Here is a 27,598-nt window from a genome sequence, read left to right on the forward strand (position 1 = left end):
AACGAACTCTCACTTTTCTTTGTCCCCTTCTCTCTTACCCAAGTATGGAGACGGCACATGGCTTCAATCAGAGATGGGACTGGCCAGGTCCCTGGGACATGGGGACACTGAGTGCTCTGAGCACCCTGCTTCTCTCACCATGCTGCCATCTCTGCACCCTCGCGGTGCCCTCTGACCAGTCAGATGGATCTCCCTGGACTTCACCCTTCCCTATGGAGCTGTGAACTTCATGCTGCTTGCATAGCACATCACATAATGATTTAACTGCATTTTGGAGGGAAGCATATTTTTACAGGCCCGTTTTTCAGACCTTTTCTTTCCCAAAGAATTTGAGTTATGGAGAAAGATTTTGTGAAACCAAGGGAGACTTGGTTTCTTCTGTATTGTACTAAAAGTGCATTTGGAAAGGTCTTTCTCAGGAGACCCCTTGGGATTATCTGGCACATCCTAATAGGAACCAAGCTGCCACTTAAATGAGTAGGTGCCCTACTGGGCAGCTACCCAGCAGAGCTAAGGAGAAATCTCCAGGGACGCTTGAGTTTTACAAGAGCTGGTGTTGAGGGGAGTGCACGGGAGGACACTGTGGATGTTTTTCAAGAAGGGTAATGCTTAAGAACATGGAACTCAGGGAGAAAGACAGAAACAAGGAAGAGAGGGGTGAATTAGACGGGACAGCACCACGTTGCATATGTAGACTGAACAGACTCTCAGGGGCGCTGTAATTCAGGAATTTGCAAATTTTCTAGGCAAAGACTTTTATCTCCAAGTGAGATCTTATGTAGAACCCCATAAATAAAATAGATAAAAGCAGCAATTTTATTAGCATAAACTATATAGTTCAAATCCATACTTACTGTAATGTTAACCTCGCTATCTGTATGTTTACTATATATGTATAGAGAGAAAAAACTCCCTACACAGAGAGAGACCCAGGGATAGAGACTAAACTCATGAGGGTGGTCACCTCTCGGTGTAGGTTAGGAGAACAGGACTGAGAATTAGGTTCAAAATGTACTTCCTTTTATCCATAATAAAATATTAACAGTAAAGCAAACTCCCTTCTCACCTCCAGCATACACACACAAAGATTGGAAATAAACATGAGAAAATGTTAACATTTATTTCTCTAAGTGGTTCAAATATGGATATTTGTTACCATATTCTTTATACCTTTCTTAAATTTTGTAATGTCTCTCTCTTTAAGAAAAGTGCATTTGTGACAAGCTTGAATCTATATTGAGTAAAATAAGCATTAGGAAGACATATATGCTAACAGTAATCTTATATCACTCTCAAGATTCAATTTATTTATATACTGTGTTTCATTTGCACTGTTTTGAGAAAAATCACAATGAATATATGTACGTAGTCGCAAATCACAGCAGTATTTTCTTTAATCATTTCCTTTACAGGCTCTGACTACTCTTCAATTAAATTGATCCACAAGCTTGAAAGAGGAGCAATAGGAAATAATTGTTTCGAGGCTAAATCACTTAAGATATCTAACAACTATTCACACCCCTTGCCTTAAATACAGAAATAGAGTGGTTGCACCCTAAACTTAAAATTAGCTCTGAAAGTCTTTTCACTAAAATACACACACACGTATATATACACACACGTATATAGAGAGAGATATAGATACATATAGATATAGATAGCCTTTATGGGACATGGTACATGTTCATTTGAAATTGCACTCCTGATTTCACATTCTGGTACAAACTTATATTTCTGCTCTGCATGGCATCTGTTGGAACAGAATCCACCAATGCAGTTGCTTATACAACTTTATCTGAGCAAACACATATCAGTGTGCATTCAAAGAAAGCCGCTCATAGATCGATAAGCTTTCTAATAAATGAGAGTTACAGAAGTTCAAGTCTATGTTCAGAGATATTAGGAAAAGCTTTATTCCAATATATTCACAAAAATTAATGGCTTTTAAAATATTAACTGAAGCCCATTTTAGGTTAAGAGTGTTTCGTAAGGAAGCAAAAGTTGTCGCAAGACAAAAATATTCATTAATCGTCTGATCACTTATAAAAATGTTCTCCACTCAGAGCTCCCTCCCCATTTAACACTAGCTATGGTAATAATAGTTAGCATTAGCTGGGAGCTCAATGTGCCAGGGACTGTTTCCTGTGAATTATTTTATCCTCATGACAACCCACTGAGGTAGGTACTCTGAGAAGTAGTCCCGTTTTTTCATGCGAAAGAACAGAGACAGAGTTCAGAGCTGCAAAGCTGCTACGTACAGGGCATAGCGGTCAGACCCCTTTTTTTCCTCCTCTCTGGTAGGTGGTCTTTCCCAGGAGCATCCTGCACAAAATATAATGTAAACACCATCACTGATGGAATACACCTAAAACTCCTGCCCCAGATAGGAATTTCATTAAGTCAGTGAAAATGGTGCCAGAGATCAGCTTTAAAGTGCCAGGGGAAGCCTTGGTAAACGTGCATCTGGCTGAGGTAACACAGCTAAATATGCAGTGGCAAGAAGTAACAAGGTGACAAAATCGACACTTCCAAGAGGACAATTATAATAACGTAAAGAGAGGTCCTAGGACGTTTGACAAAGACGTTCAGTGTGTTTACAGAAATATCCCTTTTGATTGTGTTACACCAGTCAAGCTGAAGTGATGCTGTATTGTTCTCGAGTATTCCATCGATTTGGAGATGCACATAATGCTCATCTTTGACATCTCTGAAACCAGGATGTGTTTTGCAATCGATGAAGCTGAGGGAGACAATGAAATGTTTGCCATCACATTTTTGTGTGTGGAGAAAACTAAATGTGCATTCTAACACTAAGAGTATGGTTGCTAATATAACCTGAATTTTCCTAAGTCTGAGATAAAAATAACTTGTTCATAATTAGAGCTTCATCCTTCAAGGTAAAATCCTAATCGTGTTCCCATTTGTTAAGGGCATTCATTTTAAGTGGCCTTTTATTAATTCCAGATACCTCAGATAATAGATCCTATTGTACATATCAAGTCAGTGTGGGGATTTAAATATAATTTTTAAAATACATAACTATACAAATAAAAATAAAACTTAAGTAAACATTCTGTGGAATGCCAGTGCTGCTGTTCCCAACCCAGACAAGCATGGGCAGAAAAGTATGGACCAGTCCAGACCACCTGGTCTTGAATTTCAACCTCTAGTACTTTGAAGCTGTATGGCCTTGGATAAGTCACTCAGCCTCTCTGTGCTTCCATTGCCTCATCCATAAAATGGAGAATAATATTACACATTGTTAGCATCGTGAGACTTAAATGAGGTGATCTTTATAAGGCACTTGGAACTGTGTTGGCACATAGAAATGATATAAGCTACTATTACTGTGTTTTTCAAAGCATCTGTAACACAAGCCCCTAAACAAACAGTACAAAACAAATTTCAGTTTTTTAAAACGATAACCATTACTTGTGTTTTTCTCATTATAGGAGCAATATATGGTGATGCTAGGAAAAATAGAAAACAACACTTTTTAGTATATTTTCCAGACAGTTTTCCATTCACATATAGCAATCATTTTTACAAATACAGGATTATACCATGCATGCAGGTTTTACCTTGATTCTTTGCATAAAGATAGGTAGAGAACCTTTCTAAATCTGAATATTCTTCCATAAACTCATTTCAAATGCTTCAAAAGTAGTCCATTCTAAAGATTAAATTTTTTAACCAATCTCCTTTTTTCAGCATTATAATCCTACTACAGTAAACATCTTTGCAGGTTTATGTTCATGTATTTTTTTAATAATTTCCTTACAATGAATTCTTAAGAGTGGAATTGGTAGCACAAAGGATTTACAATATGTCAAACTTTTATAACAATAATAATAGGCAGAAGAATAGCTGACATTGACTGCTTACCATGAGCCTGGCCCAACTCCTAATGGCCCTCAGAGGTAGGTGCCTTTACTGCCACTGGCTTAGGGATTAGAGAGTGGAGATTCAGAGAGCTGAAGAAACTTGCCCAAGGTCACACTGCTGCCTGGTAAAAGACTGAGACCATGCCCTGAGAGAAGCTGTCCAGTGCCTATGATTCTGTTCCTCTTCAGTGCTTGGGAAGCCATTTAGTGACTGGACACATTCCCAGATCACTCCCCCTCTTCAGGGATATATTTGATTTATTTTCACAACTATCCCACATAAGACCCTCCCATTGATCTTGGGAGGGCAAGGAGCCAAATGTGACATTTTTGGTAAGCCATTGGCTAAAGACCATGAGATGGGAATGTGCAATAAATAAGAACTCACATCAGCAAGGCACTGAGAGCTAAACTTCTATTTTCCTGGCCTTATGCGAGAGGTTCTGCGCCTATTGGAATAGCCTTGAGATGTTCATCAATTTCACTGAACTTGACCTCTACACTGTGGCTCACTTGGTCTTCAGAGCAATACCTTCTGCCCTTCTCCAGGGTTGGATTGAAAGGCAGCATGATAAGGGCATGAGCATGTGGGAAGACAAAGTATGAAATCAATCCATCCATGCATCCAACAAACGTTCATTGAATGTCTATAGAGGGGATACAGAGATGAAAGGTACTGGCCCTACTTTAAGAGATGGGAACCTGACAAGTTAAGTGACAAAGGCAGCATGATGTAGGGAGGGCCATGAGAGACAGAACCAGGTTCAAGACAACTGACATTCTCGAATTGACCTGCTCTGGGTTTGGATCTTATTTCTGCTATGTAGTAGCTGAATGTTTATGGCCAACTCTCTCTAGATTCAGTTTCACCATCCATGAAATGAGGACTATACCTCATCAGGTTGTTGTGAGTATAAATGAGATAATGCCTAGCAAATAGTAAGCACCCTGTGGAGATCAATCAGTCAATCAATCTGATTGGTCTTATAAACCTTACAGCTCACTCACAGGTAACTTAGCAACCAGCAGACTCTACAGGAAGACTGGAAAGGCCTCTGGCCAAAAGCGGCATGGGTGTACAGACTGAGTTTTATTTAGATGGTCCTCCTCAAGCCCCTAATCTGGATTGCAAAGATCAGGGTCTTCCAGCTCGAGCAAGTGATTCCTGTCCCATCTCAATCATTTTGTAAATTTGTGAGGTGGCAGGGGATTGGGATGCTTCTCCTGGAGCACAATGCACACTACATCCAGCCATATTCAGTCCAAGCACAACTCTCCATGGGATGGAATAGGGTGGACAACGTGCCTCCTGCTACCACTTCTCTTTTGTCTGTTTCCTGAAGCCAACGCCATATAACATTTATAAAATGTGTGCTTGCCCCTCATATAATAAACTAATTAAATGTTAGCTATAATGATTATTAAATAGTTGGGTACAAGAGGTTTAAAAGTATAAAAGTAGGTCATCAAATGTAACCTGTGTGGGATTTTAGGGTATTTTCCTAGAGGAGATGTTAAGCAAGCAGAGTCTCAGAAAGCGAGTTAAGCAGATAAAAAAAGAGAAAAGAGAGGAGAAGATCTTTTCAAGCAGAGGATAATGAAGATACCCCTTGTTATGTGCAATGTCTTGAAGCTTCATATGACCAAAAGCTGTGCTTTTCTTTAGCCATCACTCACCGAGTGTATAGCTTTTCCTCTGAGCAGTGGCTCTTACAAGACCAGGGGTGGCCAAGGAAGATCACCCCTCTGGAAGTTTAGAGCCTGTGACCTTGTGTTGAGTCAGCCATGTACACAGCCCCAGCTAGAAATACATGTTAAATCAAAGGAAGAAGTGGCCCCACACCACAAAGCTCTGAGTCATCCTTGTGAGTGGGAAAAGGTACTGAAGGAAGGGCTTGAGAAGAGATCGGGATTTAGAGTTTTCAACTGTTTCTCCTTCTTCTCAAAAATGTCATGTGAAATGGTTAGCAATTTCCCAGGGAGATCTTGTCTTCAGATAGATCCATCATTGTGCCAAAGGCAGGCCATAACACTGGAATCCACATTAACTGAGCACCTACTATGTGCCATGTATCAGGGGCTACAGCAGTGAACAAGGCAGAGCTGGCCCTCCCCCTGTGTGGCTAATGGGCACTGGTATTAAGACCACCCACTCCCAAGAATTCCCAGGAAGGGCCAGCCACCAGGGAGTGCATGGTCCCTGCCTTGTCCTGGCCTCATTGTTTCAGGTTTTTCTTTGTTTCCCTCGGAAACCCACTATGGAAGAACTAGATGCCTGGGTGGTTCACTGGTTGGGCATCTGCCTTTGGCTCAGTTCATGAACCTAGGGTCCTGGGATTGAGTCCGGCATCAGGCTCCACACAGGGAGCCTTCTTCTCCCTCTGTCTATGTCTCTGCTGATCTTTCTGTGTCTCTCATGAATAAATAAATAAAATCTTAAAAAAAAAAAAAAGAGCTGCAGGGGGAGTCAGGCCGAGCTACTCACCATGCTACCCTTTAGTAGTGGTAATAATCCATTTCTATTCATTTGTTATACCCCTATTGCATCCTTCAATACCAGAGACATTCAAAACTTGAAACTTAAAAACCACAATTTTTAGGCTTGAGACATGAAGGAGAGGGAAATTGGCAGAAGCCATAATCTACTCATCTTCAGCCAGCAAACCACCAAAGCCACTGCTGAGCCAGAACGGCCCTCATAGGAACCAGGCACGGTGAACACACCAACAGAGAATTTCCATCCTCACTCCCTCCACTCCACTGTTCTGGCCCTCTTGCTCTCCCTCAGACATGCCAAATTCACTGTCTCAGAGCATTTGGATGGGCTGTTCTCACTTCCTAGAATGTTCCTCCCCCAGGTAATCACATGGCTCCTTCCTTCCTTTTGTCAGGCCTCTGCCCAACGCCATGCCCTCAGCCCTCTCCTAACAAGGGAATCTAAAACTGGATACTCCTTTTCACTTTATCACATACCCTGCTTTCTTTGTCTCACATCAATGTAATATAGGTATAATTTACAAGCCACACAATGCACACATTTTAATTATATGATTTGATTCTTAAAATGTGAAGACTGTATCTGTCTGAATAAGCACCAGCACAGTCATGATTTAGAACACTGCCACCACTCAGAAGCCCCCTGTGCCCCGTGCCTACTTTGTCCTAGCCCCACCCCCTACCCCCATCTGCTTTCTGTCTCTAGAGATAAAATTTATCTTCTCTAGAGTTTCATAAACAGGAAACCCTGTGCTCTTTTGTGTTTGGCCTCTTTCACTTAGCATAATGCTTGTGAGATTCACCCATATTGTTGTATTATCAGTAGCTTATTCCTTCTATTGCTGAATAGCTTTCCAGTTGCATGGATAGACTATAATTTGTCTATTCAATTGTTGATTGGCATTTGGGTTGTCTTTGATTTGCCTTCATTTTTATTCAAAGCTCCCTGGCATTCTATGTCCCTATGGTAACATCAACCTCTGGAGGCCAGAAACCTTGTCCACAGGACTCACACTGGAGCCCCAATGCCCAGAGCAGGGCCAGACACCTAGTCAGTGCTCAGTATTTGTTGAATGCACTATTTTCACATTCATTTCCCTTTGTAAGATAAGGCCTGGCAAGGTACACACGTACAAGCCATGCTTCAGATCTCTCTCTTCTATGAACCCCAATCTAGAAAACTTTAGGCCTTCCAAGTGAAGCCCGATGTTAGCAGGGCTCCCTGCCCCGCCACTCCCGGGCTAAGTGTGTCTGCATCCTGTGAGCCTGTCTCTGGTTCTGAATTCCTATGGCTTATTCTTCTTGTATCACTTGAGCCTTACCTTCCTGCCCTGTGACATCCAAGAATGTTGCTCACTCTCTTTGCTCATTGCCAGAAGAAATTTGGCCACATCTCCCCTTAGTTTTCTTTTTACCTTGGATTTGGGAATGTGAGGAGGGAGTCAGGGGAAGAGGCCGCCTTGTGGCTTGGGGAGTCCCAACACATTGCTGTTGGACCCTCTATTCCCTATACCTCTTTCTAGCACCCTCCACTTCCAATAACCAACCAAATTCTTCCTTTGTCTGTTGGAAAGTCCTGCCCACACCCACGATCCTTGGCTTCTTACTTTCTGCTCTAAGCAGTTGGTTAAAGGACTGTTTTCCCCAATGAGAGTAGTAAAATTGTTCCCTCGTTACACATGGGCAGGTACCCCCTAACCCACGGGCACCCAGGTTTTTGTCTTGGCACAACAACTTCACAAGAGGAAAGAGATACTCTAGGCCAAAGAAATGAGATTCAAAAAAATAAGTTGTTTGTGCCAAATATTTTTTTGTTTACACACCTACTTCTCCTGCTAGAAACTCTGCAGGCTTCTTTGGGAGCACTACTATGTCATTAAAGGTCTTCCTGCCCCAGACCCATAGCAAACGTTCTCCCTCCTGGGAACAAGAGAAAAATACCTTGTCCTCCCTCCAGATGAGCGAGGCTGGCCAACACCAGGTACCAGCTGCCTATCTGCCACATTGAGCAGTGGGTTAAGGGAATGCTCTCTGAAGCTGACTACCTGCATGTGGATCTCAGCTCCAACACTTACCAACTCCAGAACAAGTTAAGTTACCTCCCTGTGCCTAGTTTCCACATATGCAAAGTGGAGGTGGTGAGTCCTATTCAGTAGGGCTACCGTAAGCATTGAATAAGGTAGTACATGTGAATCATCAAGATCAGTGCCTGGCTTCATTAAATGTTCCCTTGTGGTGCCATCTGCATAGTTAGCAAACAAAAGTACAGGGAAACTACAGAGTGTTGACTAAAATTTCCTAAATTTTCATCTTCTCAGTAGTCCCATCACCAACCACCCCACCACTGCCATGTTGGTACAGACTTCACTCCAGTACCATTTCCTTTGAGCTTACATGTTTTTCATTCATTCACTCAATACCTTTGCTGAGCACCAACCATATGCCGAGCACTGGGGATCTGTGTTGAATAAAACAGACAAGTCTCCCATTCTTCAGAGGTTTTTTTTTTTTTAAGATTTTATTTATTTATTCATGAGAGACAGAGAGAGAGAGAGAGGCAGAGAGACACAGGCAGAGGGAGAAGCAGGCTCCATGCAGGGAGCCTGATGCGGGATTCGATCCCGGGTCTCCAGGATCATGCCTTGGGCTGAAGGCGGAGCTAAACCGCTGAGCCACCCGGGCTGCCCTCTTCAGAGGTTTGTATCCAAGAAGAACAAGATGGACTATAAATCAAAAGATAACAAGTTGTGGGGTTTTTTTTAAAAGAGCATGCATCTTTGCTGAAGACAGAAACAAGCAGTGGTTGAGGCATTTGGAATAGGAGGTCAGGGACACCTACTCTGAAGTTGCCGTGCATAGGCCGAGGCAGGATTGACAGGAAGCAGGCAGGTGTGAGATCAAGGGGAAGAGTAGTCTGGGCAGAGGGAATACCTCATGCCAATAGCTCGTGCAGAATACCTGAATCTGCAATGAGTTTGGCAAGTTCCAAAAACAGAGAAGAACAGGGCTGGAATACAAGGGCAGAGAAGTTTGGAGGTAGGCAGATGGAGTTTATAGACCAGGGAGAGCCAACACCCAGCGAAGTCATCCCCTCCTTTCCTGACATCCTTTTTCATCTACCAGTGGGACATCTCCCCATCCTCAGGTGCCCAGCCTGTTTCCAAGGCTCGCCCTGACACTGCTGGGCTAGGCCTTCCTCACCCTTCTCTGCTCAGCAGCATCTTTAGGAGGTTTGCACACAGGTCAACCACAGATATTATGGCAGCAGCAGCCAGGTTTTTGGAAAACTTGAAACAACCTCCCATAGTTGTTAAGACTCAAGCAACTCCAAGTTCAAGTCTGTGCGTGACCACCAACTACCATCAATGGCGCTGGGTATATGACTTTACTTCTCTCACAGCCATTACTGTCTCCTGGGAAATGGGGATGCAAATACAATTTCTGGGAGGATGGAATGAGATAGCATATGTCAGCATTTGCCATCATGCCTGGCACATAGCCAGTGCCCAGAAAAATAATAGACTCTTACTATTTTTGATGATTACTTTTCCCACTGCTATAGGAGGACATGGAATGGAAGAATCAGGGGTTCCACTCATGTAGATGTATTCTCCCACAGTTCCTTATTTTACAGAACTATCTATCTTCCTTCTGCTTAATCCTGATCTGTGGGGTCTTGTAAAATGCATTATTATGGTCTGCAAATCCAGGTGGCATGTCCTGTCCAGAATCTAGGAGCTCATTCTCCTAGCTGGTGGGCAAGCAGCCCCAGCAGCACACAGCTGGGCCTGGCAGCATCTAGTTAGTGACTCAGACACTGTAAGTTGGAACTGAGCTGGCGTCCTGAACAAGACCAGCAGGGCCGCACTAAGGGAAACTAGCCCCTGGAGGAGCACAGCCCTGATGCTCTCATCCTTGCACGCCCCCCCCTTAGCACTCAGCCTCTTTGAAGGAGAGAAAAGAAAGCATGCGGAACTTTAATGAGGAATCAGCTGGGTGCACTTCGCCACAGGCCTGGCTGGAGGCAGAAGATGAACAGGTCCCCATGAGTGACCCAAGGCTGCCAATCGTCACTGGATGTGACCAGAGACCCTGTGGTAACGTGGCTTCAAGCAGCCCTCACTCAAACATGCTGCTTCCCTGCAATCCTACCAACTGCTGAGCGTGCCCTGCCATCTGAGGTAGAATCAACATCAGACGTTGGGAGGCCAGAGATGCTGCCAGCATGGAACAAGGGAGCGGCAGGCTGTCCATGGGAAATGTCAACGTTTATTGCTTTTCCTGTCCACATCGACCCTCAGCAAGCAGACATTCGAGATGGCAATAAAGTTATTTTCCCCCTTCTCGGGTCCTAGACCCAGTAATAACATCTTCCTGAAGGGCAATGAGTCTGTCTTTAACCTTGCCCTCTTTGGCAGGTGCGTATCGGTGCAGCCTCCAGAAGCATCTCTTGGTGGCATACTACCTGCCTAGAGATGCTCTCCCTTCCGGGAGAGTGGCAGGCCCCACTCAATCGTCCAGCCTCCTTTGCTGTCTCCTGCAGCTTTTCCTGCAAACCCACTAAGTTATCTTAATTACCATTCCTCCTTGGTCTCTGCCAAGAAGTGGGGCAGATTTATAATTGGATCAGTCAAATATTTGCTGTGGTTTATTTTTTGCCTCTCAAGTGCTCGTAAAAGTTGCATTTTTCTGCTACTTTTGGTATGACTGATTACTCCAAGGCACAGCCCTCACACTGCATGCCAACACAGGTTATTTTTCAAAGGCCAAGGAAAAAGAGAGAACTGGGGGTAGAGTGTGTTTATTTTGGGTTATTGCGCTATCACCCTCTGGGTGACTTTATTGCCGCGTCAAGAGAGACAAGCTACCTTGGGAGACAGATTTCTCCTGCAGCCAGCCCAGGCACAGATACATCCCCTACTGGGATCTGATCATGTGTCTCCTAATCTCTTGGGCTTCCACAGATCTCTTAGGTGGAATGTGCTATGAAGCAACCTCTCAGTCAACCAAGCACAGCACGATCTCCTGAGCATCCCCGTATCTGGGATTGATCATGATGGGGTCTTGGAATAGAGTAGACAGATGTCCCTGGTACTAAGCCTGAGTTATCAATCCCCAGTGCTGGGACATGAAAAAGAAACTCTGGCCAGGGCCTGTGCCGTTGGAAAATGGCCTCCTCCTAGTGTCAGCCAGGCTGCCAAGCAAGCTGGCCAGACTGCAGTCGAGGAATCCGAGAGAGCAGAGGCTCTCCTGGACCAGATGGCCTCCCTGCAAACCAGCTTCTTACTGAGCTCCTCCACTCCCCACCCTAGAAGGCAGTCTCTGCATTTGGCTGGGTTGATCCACCTTGTGTTTCTAGCCTCCAACCCTTCCCAAAGTTACAGCAGCCATAAATGATGCTCCGTGATGCTGCTTATTACATGTTCATCTGTGAGTAAGATAATTATATATTCCAGACTGGATGGCTTTCTGGAGTGAAAGGAGGAACAAGAGGTATCAACTAGGACACTCCTAGGCAAACAGGGGTAAAGAGACACCCCACACACAATAGGTTGGGGCTTGACTCCGTGGCAAATATGCTAGAACTAGAACCTACCATGCTCTTGGAGAGTGAACTAGGAAGAAAGAGAAGCATGACGTCAAGAAATCTCTAAGGGCTATGCTGAAGTAACAAGGAAGCCTCAACACTTCAGTGGTTTAGTTTAGTTAAGTGTTCGTAGCTTGCTCGTGTCATAATTCCAGTCTTTCTCCAAGGGCTCATGCTAGGATTCAGGCCATTCCTGTCTTGTGGCTCTACCGTCTTGTGCTTTAAGGATGCCCTAGCCCCATCCAGAGGCAGACAGAGTTGGAGACAGAGCAAGTAGGAGGTTGCACAAGATGTTTTATGGCAGGGTCTAGAAGTGGAGCTCATCCCACCGCTTATGTTCTATTGGCTGGACACCAGCACATGCTCCCACCTGGCAGCAAGAAGGCTGGAAAAAAGCTTGATACGGAAAAAGATCAGCCATCACTACCACAGTGGACACTAAGAAACAGTGTCAAAATAGGAAGGGAATAGACTCCTGGGTGGCTCAGTGGTTGAGGACCTGCCTTTGTCTCAGGGTATGATCCCGGAGTCCTGGGGTTGAGTCCCACATCAGGCTCCCCACAGGGAGCCTGCTTCTCGTCCTGCCTATATCTGTGCCTCTCTGTGTGCGTCTCTCAAGAATAAATAAATAAAATCTTTTAAAAAAAAGGAAGGGAAGAGAAAAGAAGGAACAAGGGAAGTTCAAAGGAAGAAAGCAGGCATTGTACAGCATCCCACTGAGAACTGAGAGAATGAAGTCATAATGGCCTTATGGCAACTCTCAAATCTTGGTACGTGGGGATGTGCAAACACCACAACGTCCAACCATATGCATACTCTGCACCAGGTAGTGCCTGCTTCAGTCTTGCTGATTGTAATGCTACCCCTTCCTCTTTCATTCAAGAGAGCACATTAGGAAATGCCAGTGATTATTAGAGACAAAACCTTGAACGTATTCCAATTTTGTTTCTTTTCAATGGCATTCATTTACAAATTTACCATTTTATTCATTTGATATTCAATATTTACTGGTCAGACCCTGCTTGAGATAAATGAGGGATCGCAGTGAATAAGGACAAAGATAGCTGAAACCTTTAGGGCACGCTCACCACATACAAAATACAATTCAGAGCACTTTGCATGAACTGGTTCACTCAATCCTCACAACAGTGTTTTGCGAGAGATGTGATTATTGTCCCCGTTTTAAAGATAAGGGGACTAAGGCACAGAGCACCGAAATAGCTTGTGGGTGGGTGGCACAAAGTAAGTGCTAAGTGCTAGGATTCCAGCTCTGAAGTCCTCTTAACCATTCTGCCACGTGGGCAAAAGCCCTGCCCTCTTGGAGTTTGTATACTTCTGAGCAGACTGACAATAAACAAACAACAACAACAAAAAGCAAAAAGCAAAGCAAAATAAAGGGTATAGGATTGAGGCACATTGGACACTGTATCGTGTCACACCCACACGTCCCCATGCCCTGTTTGATAGCTCCTGGCTTGCAGAGTGTTCCTTTAATGAAAACCGCCTTCCATGTGGCTTTGGAGTTACTCAGAGGAGCCAGCCACAATGGATGTCTTCTCTCTCCTCTGACAATACCTTTTTCCAGAGTCATTGATTGGTTGGACAGTAAGCACTACCGCTGGTCCTAAGTCATTTCTGCTCTGAGCCAGCCAGCCAGCCAGTTCAGCGAGAGATGACTAATGTCCAAATTAATAATGAACAATGGCCCCACACAAGTAATCACCTTTCCCAAACTTTTCCTCATGGGAGTGATTTTCTGGACCCCAAATGAAGTATATTCTTCTCACCTCAGCACCAAGGAAGTTATGCTCATCCCTCTAGCTGACAGCAATTTGTGGACATGGGTCTGGGTATTTGGACATTTACAAGGTTGCTAAGAAACAAATGCTTTGGTTACAAAGGTCTCTGAAAACAGCATTGGTTTGTTGTATCCCTTCAAATAATTAATTTTATCCCATAAAGACAGCCATGACCAATGGGATATGGGGTAGAGGAAAGCTAAACACAAATACTCGTTCTCTGAAAGATGGGGAAATTTCCACTTCCTAAGCAACGACCATTTCCCACCCTTAGATAGAAAAACTGGAACCTGTACTTCTCTGAGCTTTATAATTTGCAAATAAGTGACTCATAGCCATGAGATACTTAGTAACATGGTTATTACCTCCCAGGCACCTCTCTAAGCATTATGTCATGTCATCCTTATAACATCTCCAAAAGGTAAGTATTATTATTCCCTAGTATGCAAACCAGGAAGAGGCTAAAAATCGATTGACCCAGCTTCAAACAATAGCAAGTGGCAGTCAAAATTCAAACCCAGCTTTGTCTGATGGTAAAGCCTTTGCACTTCGGATTACAGACTCTTTGTTTTCAATGATCATGTTTCAGATGGGAAAAACTGGCTATTCTGATGACGGGGAAGTCACATTAATAGATTCCTGGAGTTTAATTCTATGAAGTTCATGAAAGAGGTTATAGTAAATGTCTGTAACCTATAAAATCCTTTTTATGGAGGGGAAGTGGTGAGAGAGAGCTTAATCCCACAGTGGTGGTTTTTATCTGCTAAAGACCTGTGCTTTGAATGTTCTCTGGAAGTCACAGTGCAGCTGACTTTTCTGTGCAGTGATTTTGAAAGAGTTCACAAGATTAGCCCATTTCTACAGGGGTCTTATCGATTTTCTTGTCGACAAGTAAGAGACATTGGTATCCTCTGCCTTTTACTTCATCTTCTCTGTCCAGCCCATAGTCAAGCAATGTCCCTTCTTTCTTAAAAACATTCCTCCAAAGTTGTCTCCTCTTCTCATTGACTTCTCCTAATCAAGACCCCTGTCACATCATACTTGGTTTTCTACAGTCACTTCCTAACTGGTCTTCCTGGTTCTGTTCATTCTCCCTCTGCGGTATCCTACCTGCAAACGAATTCCTCAATACATCCCTTTCATTGCATCAGTCACTGCTCTGGGATGGTCAATGCCCCCTACTTGCCCACCAGAGAATTTTGCCATTCTCTAGGACAGGACTCTCTTGGACCACATTTGTTCCCTCCACTAGCCTCATCTTGGTAACCTTTATTGGCCACTCTGTCACTCATTGATAACTTCCAGTTATGAGCCTGATTTCCATCAAAATAGAGTTTCATGTTTAATTACTGGTGTATCTGAGAGAGCTAGGTCTAAGTTTTTGCCCGGTCACTTCGTTGCTATGTGACTTTTGACAAGTTGTTTGTCTTCTCTGTAAAGCCTCAGTTTTCTTATCTGTAAAATAAGATACAAATATTATTTATCTTAAGAGTTTTTGCAAAAATAGAATGGAATGGTAATGGTGATGATAATGATGGCTAGCTAACATGTACTTTGTGTTTGCTCTGCACCAGGTACTGTTCTAAATATTATCTTATTCCTCACAACAACCTGTAACATAGGTACTGTTATTTTCAGTTTTAAAAGTGGGGAAATTGAGGCACAGATAGGTTAAAACTAGTAAGTGCCAGATTCTCTCCCAGGCAGTCTGGCTGCACAAACATCATTTTTTTAAATTAAAGTATAGTTGACATACAATGCTATTAGTTTCAGGTGTACATAGTAGATACAAACCTCATTATTAACTAATCTACGATATCACCTTCCCCTGGTAAATGATAACAAACGGCAGCTGGTAAGATAGGTCTGTAACTCTTTATCTGAAATTCTTGCCTAGCCAGATGATATTTAGAATCTAGAATTTCAGGAATTACAAACAAAGTTATACCTTGACATATACTAGGTATTATATAACACCCCAATGGGGAGCTGGAACAATAATCTCTTTCCCTCCCTCTCTTTCTCTTTCTCCCTCTCTTTCTTTATTTCTCTCTCAGACACACACAAGAAAAAACATAAAAGTTTGGACTTTAAAGCTTTTGGGATTTCAAACTGCAAAAAAGGGACTGTGCTTATAGTAATAAAACTATTAGCAGTAATTATAAGCATATTGATGGTGACTTACTATTACAACTTCAGTGACTCTTCTTTTTTACTGGATGAGCTCATAGTAAAATGTGCGCAAAAGTATTCTTCAGTTAACTAATGGGGTGGGAGGGGAAGGTGCTAGTCATGGGACCAGGTCTGCAACCTCTTTCACACGTGGCACTCTCTCTGTTCTTTCCCTAGTATGACTTCATGGAGCGTCTGGATGGGAAGGAGAAGTGGAGTGTGGTTGAGTCACCCAGGGAACGCCGGAGCATACAGACCCTGGTTCAGAATGAAGCTGTGTTTGTACAGTACCTGGATGTGGGCCTGTGGCATCTGGCCTTCTACAATGATGGCAAAGACAAAGAGATGGTTTCCTTCAACACTGTTGTCTTAGGTAGGTTTGGGGTCTCTGAGGTGATATGCCACCAAGGGAAGAATGGAAATGTTCTGGGTTTCTCCGTAGAAGGCACCTCTTCCAATGTAGTTTCTACTGTGTGGGAAACAAGACCAGAATCCTTTATTTAGGCCTCATAGTATCTTCCATCTAAAACTCAACCTGATTAAAATAAGAAGACTGCTTACAGGATCCAGTTGTGGTAAAGAGCCTGGGCCAGACCGACTAGCTTAAGTCCTGGCCACACAACCTATGCAAATCACTGGACTTATGCAAGCTTCAGGTTCCTCCCAGTAAAATAGACCTAAATATACCCACTGTTAGGGCTATTATAAGAATTAAGTAACATAAAGTATATAAATCTGTAAACATGCATTAGAGCCAATAAATACAGATCATTCTCATCAGCTCGGAATTTCTCTTAAAAATCCAAGAAGGCTCAAAATCAAAAGTTTAAAAAACACGTAAAAATAAATCAAGAAAAGAATAGAGACATAAGGGGATAAACACATAATTCTTTGTTCCCAAATTGGTAAATCTCAAAGTGCTTTAATTAAACACTTGTCATTTTTGATGTGTTGTAGCCCTGTTTTCTATTAGCTGTGAAGGAAGAAGCTATGATTTTATTCAAAATTTCCTCTTATATGTGCATACAAACCCCTGAAAGGGACATTAGTTTGGGAGGATTTTACCAAGTTTTCTAAAGCAGATCTTGAGAATTTTAACAGTCACATAAGCTACAGATATTTTCATTAAATTTATGTTGTCATTAGGTTTTTATCCTGATGAGGATAACAGATCCTGGGTAGAAGGTCCATGAGTTGGGGCAGAATGTTAGATGCATTTCACAGAAGAATACACTGAGGCTCAGAAAACTCAGGCTCTCTGAATCCCAAGATGTAAATGTGATAGAAATGGCATGGGCTTCTAGGCCTTTCTGCGTGTCATCCCCACAAAGTTTAGTTTTGGATCTCAAAGTTCACCGTAGGAGTAGTGTCATGAGGAGATATCTGGTGAGAGAAGATTAAACCCTGGCTTTTCTGTCCCACATCCTAACTGGGAAAGTCACTTAATTCCTGGAGCCTCAGTTTCATTTGTGAAAAGGACCAGGTCCCTGACAGGAAGGATGATATTACTTTACATATGGAACATGTCTGAAGTGGAGCTGGTAATCACAAATGAGAGCTGATGGGTTTTTAGGAGTACATCTTGTGCAGCTGTTTTTCTATTGACTGCATTTTCAGAACTTCTTTATTGGCCTCATGGATTTCTCTGAGGGGTTCCTTGATTCTCTAAAGATCTATATAAGCCAACCTAAAATTCAGTTGGCAGTTTGTTATCAGTAGCCACAACTTCCAAATGGTATAAAGTCAGGATTTGGTTGACCCTGGTGTTAAAGTTAAACCTTATTCCCTCTGCTAAGAAAAAATTGGTCCTATCAGGACTAGCCAAATGCTCTAAAGCAGAGGTTGGCACACTGTAGCCAATGGGCTAAGTCTGGCCCACTGCCTCTTTTTATAAATAAAGTTTTTCTGGAGCACAGCCATGTTCATCTGTTGACATACTGTCTATGGCAGCTAAAACAACAGAGTTGAGTAGTTGCAACAGCAACAGTTTGGCCGAAAAAATCTAAATATTTACTTTCTGTCCCTTTACAGAAATAGTTTGCCAACTCCTGCTCTAAACTAATGTCATAAACTTTGTATCATGCAAGCCACTGGACAACATCTTCCACAGTTAGAGAAAATTTTCAGAATCAGATTATAAGCAATGGAGAGAGAAAAGCAAAATGGATAAAAACCAGCTCACAAAAGGAAAAAGTAGTTTAAGATGTTGAGATTAAAAGTAATCTTTAGGAATGCCTGGGTGGCTCAGCAGTTGAACGTCTGCCTTTGGCTCAGGGCATGATCCTGGGGTCCTGGGATTGAGTCCCACATCGGGTTCCCTGTGAGGAGCCTGTTTCTCCCTCTGCCTGTGTCTCTGCCTCTCTCTGTGTGTCTCTCATCCATGAATAAATAAAATCTTAAAAAATATTTTTTAATTAAAAAAATAAAATAAAAGTAATCTTTAGTTTAAGAACGTGATGAGAAATGACATCCTTTTTGTCAGTTTGTATTAAGCCCAAAAGATTTAGCGCATACCTAAGAGCTTACGCCATAAGCAGCAGTGGGCTTCTTTGGAATCTGCAGTGACTCCGTGAAATAGTTAATAATAAACAACAACAACCACACATTATAGAGCAGTGACAGTGTGGCAGCCTCTGGATTAGGCCCTCTCTCGCCACTAGGCCAGTGACCCCAGAAAGTAGTTGCGTGAGATCGGTACTTCCAATATTCTATTTTCTAGTTGAGAAGCCAAGACTGAGGGGCGTTAAACAGCTTGCCCAAGGTCACACGCGGTAATCAGAGGTGGAGTCAGCATCCAAACTCTCCAGAGAACTGTGCTCTTAACCACTGGATTGCTTTGGATTCTGGCCAAATAAATGCCTTTCCCCCAACACAGCAAGTTTTCTGAGGGCCGGATTATCTAATAATGGCTTCTGCCCTATATCTCCTTCATCCCCATAGACACAGACGCTGTGGTAGTGAGATGCCCTTCCCCCAGGCCATTACCCTCATTCGCTTGTCAGAAATGGGAATAACATTTCTCCCCAGAGGATTTCTCTTGTCTGGACTGTAGCTCAAAGAGAAAGTCAAAGGTAATCGGCCTAATAATTGGGCAGACATCTTGATAGAGCAATGATAGTAATTGGCCTGAAATGCAGGGAAAAGAACAGTGTTTTATTTGGTTCAGAGGTTCTCCCACACATATCTATTATCAGAACGTTCTCCATCAAGAGCAGCCAGGAGCGCCGAAAGCCCCTGTGATATGAAACAGAAGGAAAAATGTTAGACGGGTGTCAACCAGCGATCACGCTAAATATACCTTTGACTCAGGGAAGTCTTTTGATGTGTTTTGGAGAGAAGCAGCCTGCTTTCAGAAATGAGTTTCATCTCAGGGGACAACAGAGTGGCATACTTGAAACATGGTACAGATTTCATGCGCCTGTGTAAAAACCCCATTTTGTGGGCTTCCTCTCAGCACTTGCCATTGTTTCCTCAAGAAAACTTCAACCAGGGTGACAGAAAGGAAAGCTGATAATATTGCAACCGCACTATATAAGTGAGTGTTGCAAAAAGGGGACTGGAAGAGGGGGCTCCTTTTATAGTTCAGCCATGCCAGGTGGTTGTTCTTTCTCTTAAAAACTGTAGAAATGCTGAGTGAATGCAATGAAAAATACTCTTCTTACACTTTTTGCTTATTTTGGATTCTCCCACCCTCTTCCATACCTGCACACACACTCTGACAACTGTTTACCAAGGGCCTGCTGTGTATCAAGCATTGAGAATACCTCAATGTGAGTGAATGACGCAGCTCTGGTCTATTCCTCATGGAACCTGATGAGAAGACAGACACATGAAAAGGCAATTGTAGGAATTACAGGAACGTAGAGAAAGGGGTACCAAACCCTTCTTGATTGAGGGAAGGTGGAGAAGGAAGATGGCCAAACACTAAATATTTTCTAAACTGACATTTAAGGATAAATACATCAGCTAAAGGAAAAGAGAGGCCTTCCAGCCCAGTAAAGAGCCTGTGCAAAGAGCTCAGTCCTTTTCCATGAGACTTTGGTGGGCAAAGAGCTCTCCTGACCTCTGCTGCTTTATCTCTGAAGATACTAGGTTTGAGAACAGGGAGTTCTGAGCTCAGCAGTGTCAGTGTCCACCAAACCATCCCCAGATCTAGATGCTGGTCTAGGGAGAAGCAATCTCTACCTCACTGTAGGGATAACTTCTTAAAACGTAAGCTGGATAATGCCATTTCTATGTTTAAAACTATTTGTTCCAGGGCGCCAGGGTGGCTCAGTCAGTTAAGTGTCTGCCTTCAGCTCAGGTCATGATCCCAGGGCTAGAGCCTCACATCGGGCCTCAGCAGGGAGCCTGAGCTCAATAGGGAGCCTGCTTCTTCCTCTCCCTCTGCCTCTCTGCCCTGCTTGTGCTCTCTCTCACTCTCTCTCTCTCTCCCTTGCTCTATCTCAAATAAATAAATAAAATCTTTAAAAATAATAAATAAAACTATTTATTCCCATTGGTCACAGAAAAGAATCCAACTCATCCACATGACCTACAGGGTCCTGGATGATCTGACCCCCTGCTCGGATCTCTCCAAACTCAGTTTATGTCACATTCTTACTTTTTGCTACCCTCCAGTCACATTGGATTCAGTTCTGCTATTTTCCACCACAGGGCCTTTGTGTAAACTATTCCCATTGCCTGAAATATTCTTCTCTTAGCTCTTCGCTTGCCTGTTCCAGTTCACCCTTAAATATCACCTGCATAGGATGGAGAAGCCCTCCCTGGCCATCCTCCTGAGTAGCTTCCTCCTGTTACTCCCTATCAAAATATCCCATTCTCTTCAGAGCTCTTATCACAACTTTTATGTGTTTTATTTCTTGAGATTATGATGATGATAGATAGATAGATGATAGATGATGATGATGATAGATAGATAGATAGATAGATAGATAGATAATAGATAGATCAGCCTGTAATATCTATGACAGTGAAAGTTCTGTGAGGTCAGACACCTTGCCTGTCCTACTCACCCTTGTATTTACCAATGCCTACTACAGTGCCTTGCATTTAATAGGTTTCTAGTTAATAAAGTGAGCCATACCTCAGGAACTGTGACAACTCTGAGAATTCACCCTAACTGTAAGCTAACATGTTAGCCTGCCACAATTTCATAGATATTATCAGAAGACATGACACTCCTGGGTCAAAGACAAAGTCCTTTATTACTCAGAGCAATTCAATATCCAGATACTAGTAAATGTGCCAGTCCACCAAGGCCCCTTTCCCACAGGGAAACAGGAACAGGGTCAGGTGATAGTTGTACATGCAATGGATTGCATTACAGAAAAGAAATCCTGAATTTATTGCACCTGAGTGTCTCAGAATGTGCAGTGAGTCTGCCCTGTTCTTTACTCTAGAGGAAGATGTTATCTTTATTATCCTGGAGAGTAAGTAACTCTGTCCTTTGCATTGGAGACAGACACCATATCTGTCTTCCAAGGTGGTTCACTATGCAGACAACATTGAAAAGAGAGTCCAGAGCTAAAGCAGTCAGTGCCTCAGTTCACAAGACATTCAGAAACACGAGTGGAGAATTGGAGACAGAGGGAAATGTCTTCCAAAACCATGTGAAATTGCTGATTTTTGATCTGCCCAAACAGCTGTTTTGTGATTCAACCTAAAACTTCTTGAATGAATGAATGTGTGATGAATAGATGGAAATTGGGGAGCAACTTGGCTGTTTCTCAGCCCACCTATAGAGCCAGTCTCAAGGAATTTCAGTCTGAAGTGTTAATTGATAAACATGAAAGAAATTGGCTTGATGAAGCCTATACTCTTTTACTTGATTTTGAAAAAGCAAATAACATTATTGAGTTCTCCTCAAAATAACAGAAACCAACTACGACTTGGTTCTAGAAGAAGGGAGTTGAGAAAGGAAACACTGTAGAAAGAGAGCAATATGCATGGTTGGTTTGGTTTTTCAGTCCAGAGTGGGAGTAAATGGGAAATTCAGTTTAAAGGAAAAAAAAACGTCACTGCTCTTGGGTTACTCCATTAGGAACAATCCGACTTTATAGTCTTTCATGCAACATCACCAGGTCAATGACCCCCTACTCCCCAAGTGCTATGTAAGGGTCATAGCCTGGACAGAGTGGCTTGTGTTTTTTCTTTTCATCATCTCAGTCATTTGGAACCTGAAATTATAAATCTGTTTATTTTAATTTAAGGCAAAAAATGAGGATAAAAATAATAATTTTAAAATAAGATGTCTGGGTCTGTATAGACCCAAATCAAAATGAAAAAAGTCCTTAAATGATCCCTTTGAAGTTATGACTTGAGAGTACACATAGAAAGGTAAACCATGAAATAAAATGGCTATGCTGGTTAGAACAAATGGGAATAATTGATTTTCATGAAAAACAAGATATACAAAAAGGTAAGCATAAGAGGACCTTTGTACAACCTAAAACCTACTACTTAATGCATCCAAAATAGTGCCCCAATTGGTCAGTCTTACACATATGGATTTTCCTTTCCTTAAAGCAAGAAATTATTTTTTTTCTAAGATTTAATTTATTTATTCATGAGAGACACACACACACACACACACAGAGAGAGGCATAGACACAGGCAGAGGGAGAAGCAGACTCCATTCCAAGCAGGGAGCCTGACGTGGGACTCGATCCCAGGTCTCCAGGATCAGGCCCTGGGCTGAAGGCAGCGCTAAGCTGCTGAGCCACCCGGGCTGCCCAAGAAATTATTTTTTTTTAAGATTTTATTTATTTATTCATGAGAGACACAGAGAGGCAGAGACATAGGCAGAGGGAGAAGCAGGCTTCCCACAGGGAGCCTGATGTGGAACTCGATCCCAGGACCCTGGGGCTAAAAAGACTGATATCCCACATGTCAGACCAAATCTCAGACTGAGTGTCTGATATTGGAGGGTTTGGTGGAGAACGGCCAGCATTAGTAATGCTTTGAGCTTGTTAACATTCAGATATGGGAAATTTCAGATTTTAAATCCAAACAAGTAGTTTCTTTTGAAAAAGCAGAAATTGTAGCAATATGAACCTTGCATTCCTGCCTGGGTGTTCATCAAGTAGGGAACGGAGTTTTCTTCCACACAGTGTCCAAGTTGCTCTGGTCCCCTTAACTTCCTATTTCCTTCCCTCCCTCAAGCTCCTTAACAGACCCCTGTGGGCCCTGAAGGTTTCTACCACTGGTCTTCAAAAATCATGGGTGGCTGATTACGAAATTACTTCATCAGCAGGCAGAGGAAAAGGTAGTCGCTGAATTTCTCTCTTTTTCAGATTCAGTGCAAGACTGTCCACGTAACTGCCACGGGAATGGCGAATGTGTGTCGGGGCTGTGTCACTGCTTCCCAGGATTTCTAGGAGCAGACTGTGCTAAAGGTACTTGCTGCTACTTCCCTGCTATGGTTGGGAAACAAAACATGGGCTTCTTTGAGGGGGCGAGCAACGGGGCACCGAAGAAGCCTCCCCGCAAAATTCCACCTGGACAACTTGTAAGCCCATGCATGCTAGAAGGCCTAACCCTTAAGCAAAGAGCAGGCTTTAATATATGACAATTGGCCAATATACCTATAGGAGCAGGGAGGTTATCCTTGGCACCGAGGTGTGCTGAGAAGAAAGATTTGCTAAAAATGAGATGGTTGGATTTCCTGTAAAAGCAAAAGTGAATTACCATCACTCCTTTCTTATAATCATTAAATTCTACGTAATGGAAGATTAAGCATCTCAGGGTTAGTAAATTTCATTCATTCTGGCCAGCTACACTCTTAATCTAGGAAGTGCTATTTATCTTGGTGGAATCGGTTTTAAATCGTATTATTAATTTATCTACACTCCTTTGCACAGGATTTCTGGGGCCCTGGGATTCTTGGGGGAAAGGTAATATAAGAGAAAATGACTCTCACAAGAACAGAGACTCAGGGGCTGCATACCTAGCTTGCAAGAGACCTTGAATATAACCTTCCAGTTGTTCTATTGGAGGCACGCATTGGTGGAGGGTAGGGCTTCTCACACTCTTAAGGTATGGTGTTCACACACATGCACACACACACACGTGTGTGTAAGTTCTAGGTAAATACAACTATAAAGTTAAACTGTCACAAAACTACATTTATCTTTACTCCATGATTCTTTTCCATTCTAGTCTATTTCTTTTTTAAACACCAGTGAAAACCAACTACACTGCTTCTCCACCCACCAATAGGTCACACCCAAGTCTGAGAAGCAGTGAGGGAGAGGCTCAGGGCCCTTGCTGAGGAGCCAAGCATTCCCACATGGAATCCCAGCTCTGCCACTTGACTGCCTGTGTGACCTTGAGCAAAGGATGATATGTCTGAGTCTCTATTTCCTCCTCTGGAAAAGTAGGGGGTTCCTTCACACGTTCATTGTGAGGATGGGATGAGGTCAACACACTCAAAGCTTTTAGCAGAATGTGTCATGATCCCTCAAAGGGTTCATACTCACCGTTTTTATTTATGTATATCACATTATATTTATTTATATATTTAATGTTTTCATTATTTTTATAAGCTCTTCCTTAAAGGACATCCTGCTCTGAAAGAGAGGGAATTATTAATAAAGCTACCCTATAAATACTAAATAGTGCCGTTCCTTTTTCCCGTGCTCCCCACAGTCGCTGGGGAAAACTGTATTTCAGGTATTCACAGTATTTCCAAGACAGGTGATCCCCACCTTTCTGAGCGCTGACTGATGAGCGAATGGGACGTCCTTGTGCATGAAGTTCTGGATTTGGTTGCACGTGAATGGTACTAATTCCTAAACGATACCACCTACAGATATATCCTCTATCATAAAATAATGCAAACGTTTTGATAAACTTGTCAGATACAAAAGGAAAAGAGTGCTTGTAGCCTCTGCACACTCTACTGAATGGCACGAGGACACCTTGCCAAGTAGCCCACCTTTGCCTGGAGCTCCTACCCTTCAGTGCTTTGTTCAGTCAGGCTCTGAGGCATTGTGATGGGGGAAGGTGGATGACACTGTGCATCTCTGTGCTGAGCACTGTTCCTAGCGAATGCTATAAAAGAGGGAAAACCTCGGTATCATTTGAATGGCCTTTCTTGCGTTACCTAATTTTCCTAGGAGCAAAGGCATTAATGAGGGGAAGGACAGAATGGTCCTTTCGTATGTGGCTGCAAATGGGCTGAACCGTCCGCTGCATGGCCTGTGAGCTGTAAATGTATATTAACACTGACACACATCGATGTATTATTAATCCTAAGAACCATGTGTGCTCTGGCAGCACATCCAGTTACTGGCCTTTCAGCCCTAAGTACCTCAGCCATTTAAGAACTCCTCGCTCTAGATCCATTTGCAGATGGGCGTCCATTCTGCATTATGGATCTGTAATGGCGTGTGCATTTAGCTGCTTAAAAGGACTCTCGGTGTGTGTTTTGCATTCACCACCTGTACTGTGGCTGGGCACACACTCCAAGTGTGCATTAGCCATGGTATATAATTGATCCTTGCGAAACAAATATTGAGCGGCTGTTAAGAGTAGTTACTCCTGCATACTCAGGAGCTGTTCCTGAAATCAGCCTTTGAACTTGTTGTATATTTTAATTTAGCTCTTGATGCCCACAGTGGACAAAATTGAAGTATTTAAAGAATAAAATTGTTTTCTCTTTGTCTCCCTATTTATTCTTGGCAAAGTTGGCTTCAGAGTGTTAGAAAAGCAAGCTGCCTTTTTGCCCTAAAGATACTTATTCCTTAGTATTTCTGAAATGGACACGGTTTAAGCTCCTTCATCAACAACAATATTGTGAAATATTCCAAGCCTTTATTTCCTGAACTTTGCTCTTTCATGTACCACCATGAAGATTTTTGCCAAATTCAAGGGCCACCTGTACTTAACATATTTAAGTCAGCTCATTATGTTCATGTAGATAAATTTATTCTAAAGGGAATAATGTCAAAATCCAACATTTAAAAAGAGAAAACTTATCAATTGCAATAAGTAGGTGTTAGTGCCACGTGCCATCTTTGACCCGATCAAGAGAGGAATATTTTCCTAGTAATGAGCATTCAAGCCAAGTCGGCTTCTTACACATTTTTTCACATCAGAGATCCCTAAACTGGGCCTGAGCCCATGTGCACTAGCCTGCCTTCTAGAGAGAATCAAGCCTTGAACATCTCATTTTCTAAATATTGGCTGCTCAGAGTAACAAAAGTCGCTATCTACACCTGTGTGATGAAGTAAGAAACCAGTAAAAATAGGCACACAGATTTAAGGGTTTGAGCTTCAAGTGAGTAAATGTAATGATTAGCACCTGAGTTACTTGTGAGTTAAGCCTTCGCTTTAGGTTGTTTTTAAATAACTACTAATATTTACTAAGTATTAAACACCCACCAGGCATTGCATGAAGTATTTAAAACACACCATCTTATCCTTTCTCTTATCAACAATATGAAATAAATCCTATTTTAACAGCTCCTCCACACAGTGGTTTAAGTTTGGTTTTTTAAAATCCTTTCAGACTTGCAGACAGGTTGCAAAAATAGTCCATAGAGTTCCCATGCAGATTCACCTAATGTCAACACTTTATTTATTTTTTTTTTAAGATTTTATGTATTTATTCATGAGGGACAGAGAGAGGCAGAGACACAAGCAGAGGCAGAAGCAGGCTCCATGCAGGGAGCCCAATGTGGGCCTCGATCCCAGGACTCCAGGATCATGACCTGAACCAAAGGCAGACCTTCAACCACTGAGCCACCCAGGCGTCCCTAATGTCAACACTTTAAATTATCATGGTTCCATCACTGAAACCAGGAAATCAACACTGAAGCAATGCTATTGACTAATTTAGAGATATTTTTTTGTAATTTTGCCCTTTTTTTTTCTAGTCCAGATCCCACATTGTATTTAGTTGTCATGTCGCCTTTGTCCCCTCCAGTTTGTGAAGGGTCGTCAGTCTTTTCCTTGCATTTCATGACCTCGACCATTTTGAAGAAAACCGGGCAAGTGGTTTTTAGGATGTCCCTCGATGTGGGTTTGTCTGATGTTTCCTTGAGATTAGGTTGAAGTTGTCCTTTTCTTAAGTAAGATGCTGTGCCCTCCTCAGTAAATCATATCAATGAAGCACCTCTGGTTTTTAATAAGAAAAAACAAGTTAGAATGTGGTTATGTGTGTGTGTGTGTGTGTGTGTGTGTGTGTGTGTGTACCTTCCCACCACCACCACTACACCTTACGGCAGAGATGCTGCGAGGCGCTATCCCATTGGCCCTGTACTGTTTGTCATCGGCTGTGACAGACTGCCACTCACAGACAACTTCTGAGCCCAAGAAGCTCCTGAGTGTTAGCAGACAGTAAGTGGAGCAGACAGAGTGAGGTAATCATGCTCACAAGCGCAGAGGAAGGACAACTGGCCCTCAATCTCCTGCCACCCAGAATGGCACATGCCATCTCCCAGCTGTGGCCCATGATCACTTCTCTACTTCCTTTCTTTTAAGATTTTATTTATTAGAGAGAGAGTGAGCAAGTGAGAGAGAAAGCATGAGCTGGAGAAGGAGAAGCAGAGTCGCCACCGAGCAGGGAACCCAATGCGGGACTCAATCCCAGGACCCTGGGAGCATGACCCAAGCTGAAGGCAGACGCTTGACCATCAGAACCACCCAGGCGCCCC

The 27,598-nt window shown here is 42.7% G+C and overlaps 1 protein-coding gene across 22 annotated transcripts in view; it reads left to right on the forward strand.

Moving 5' to 3' along the window:
- Positions 1-27,598, forward strand: part of TENM2 (teneurin transmembrane protein 2) — a 3,550,639-nt gene that overhangs the window by 3,350,988 nt on the left and 172,053 nt on the right. For all 22 annotated transcript variants that reach the window (XM_041750467.1, XM_041750468.1, XM_041750477.1 and 19 more), the window contains 2 exons: positions 16,116-16,311; positions 23,234-23,335. In XM_041750467.1, coding sequence (XP_041606401.1) covers positions 16,116-16,311; positions 23,234-23,335 — 298 coding nt within the window. The remainder of the gene's footprint in view (positions 1-16,115; positions 16,312-23,233; positions 23,336-27,598) is intronic.

Source organism: Vulpes lagopus, chromosome 3 (genome assembly GCF_018345385.1).
Source record: "Vulpes lagopus strain Blue_001 chromosome 3, ASM1834538v1, whole genome shotgun sequence".
In the NCBI taxonomy this organism is placed as follows: Eukaryota; Metazoa; Chordata; class Mammalia; order Carnivora; family Canidae; genus Vulpes; species Vulpes lagopus.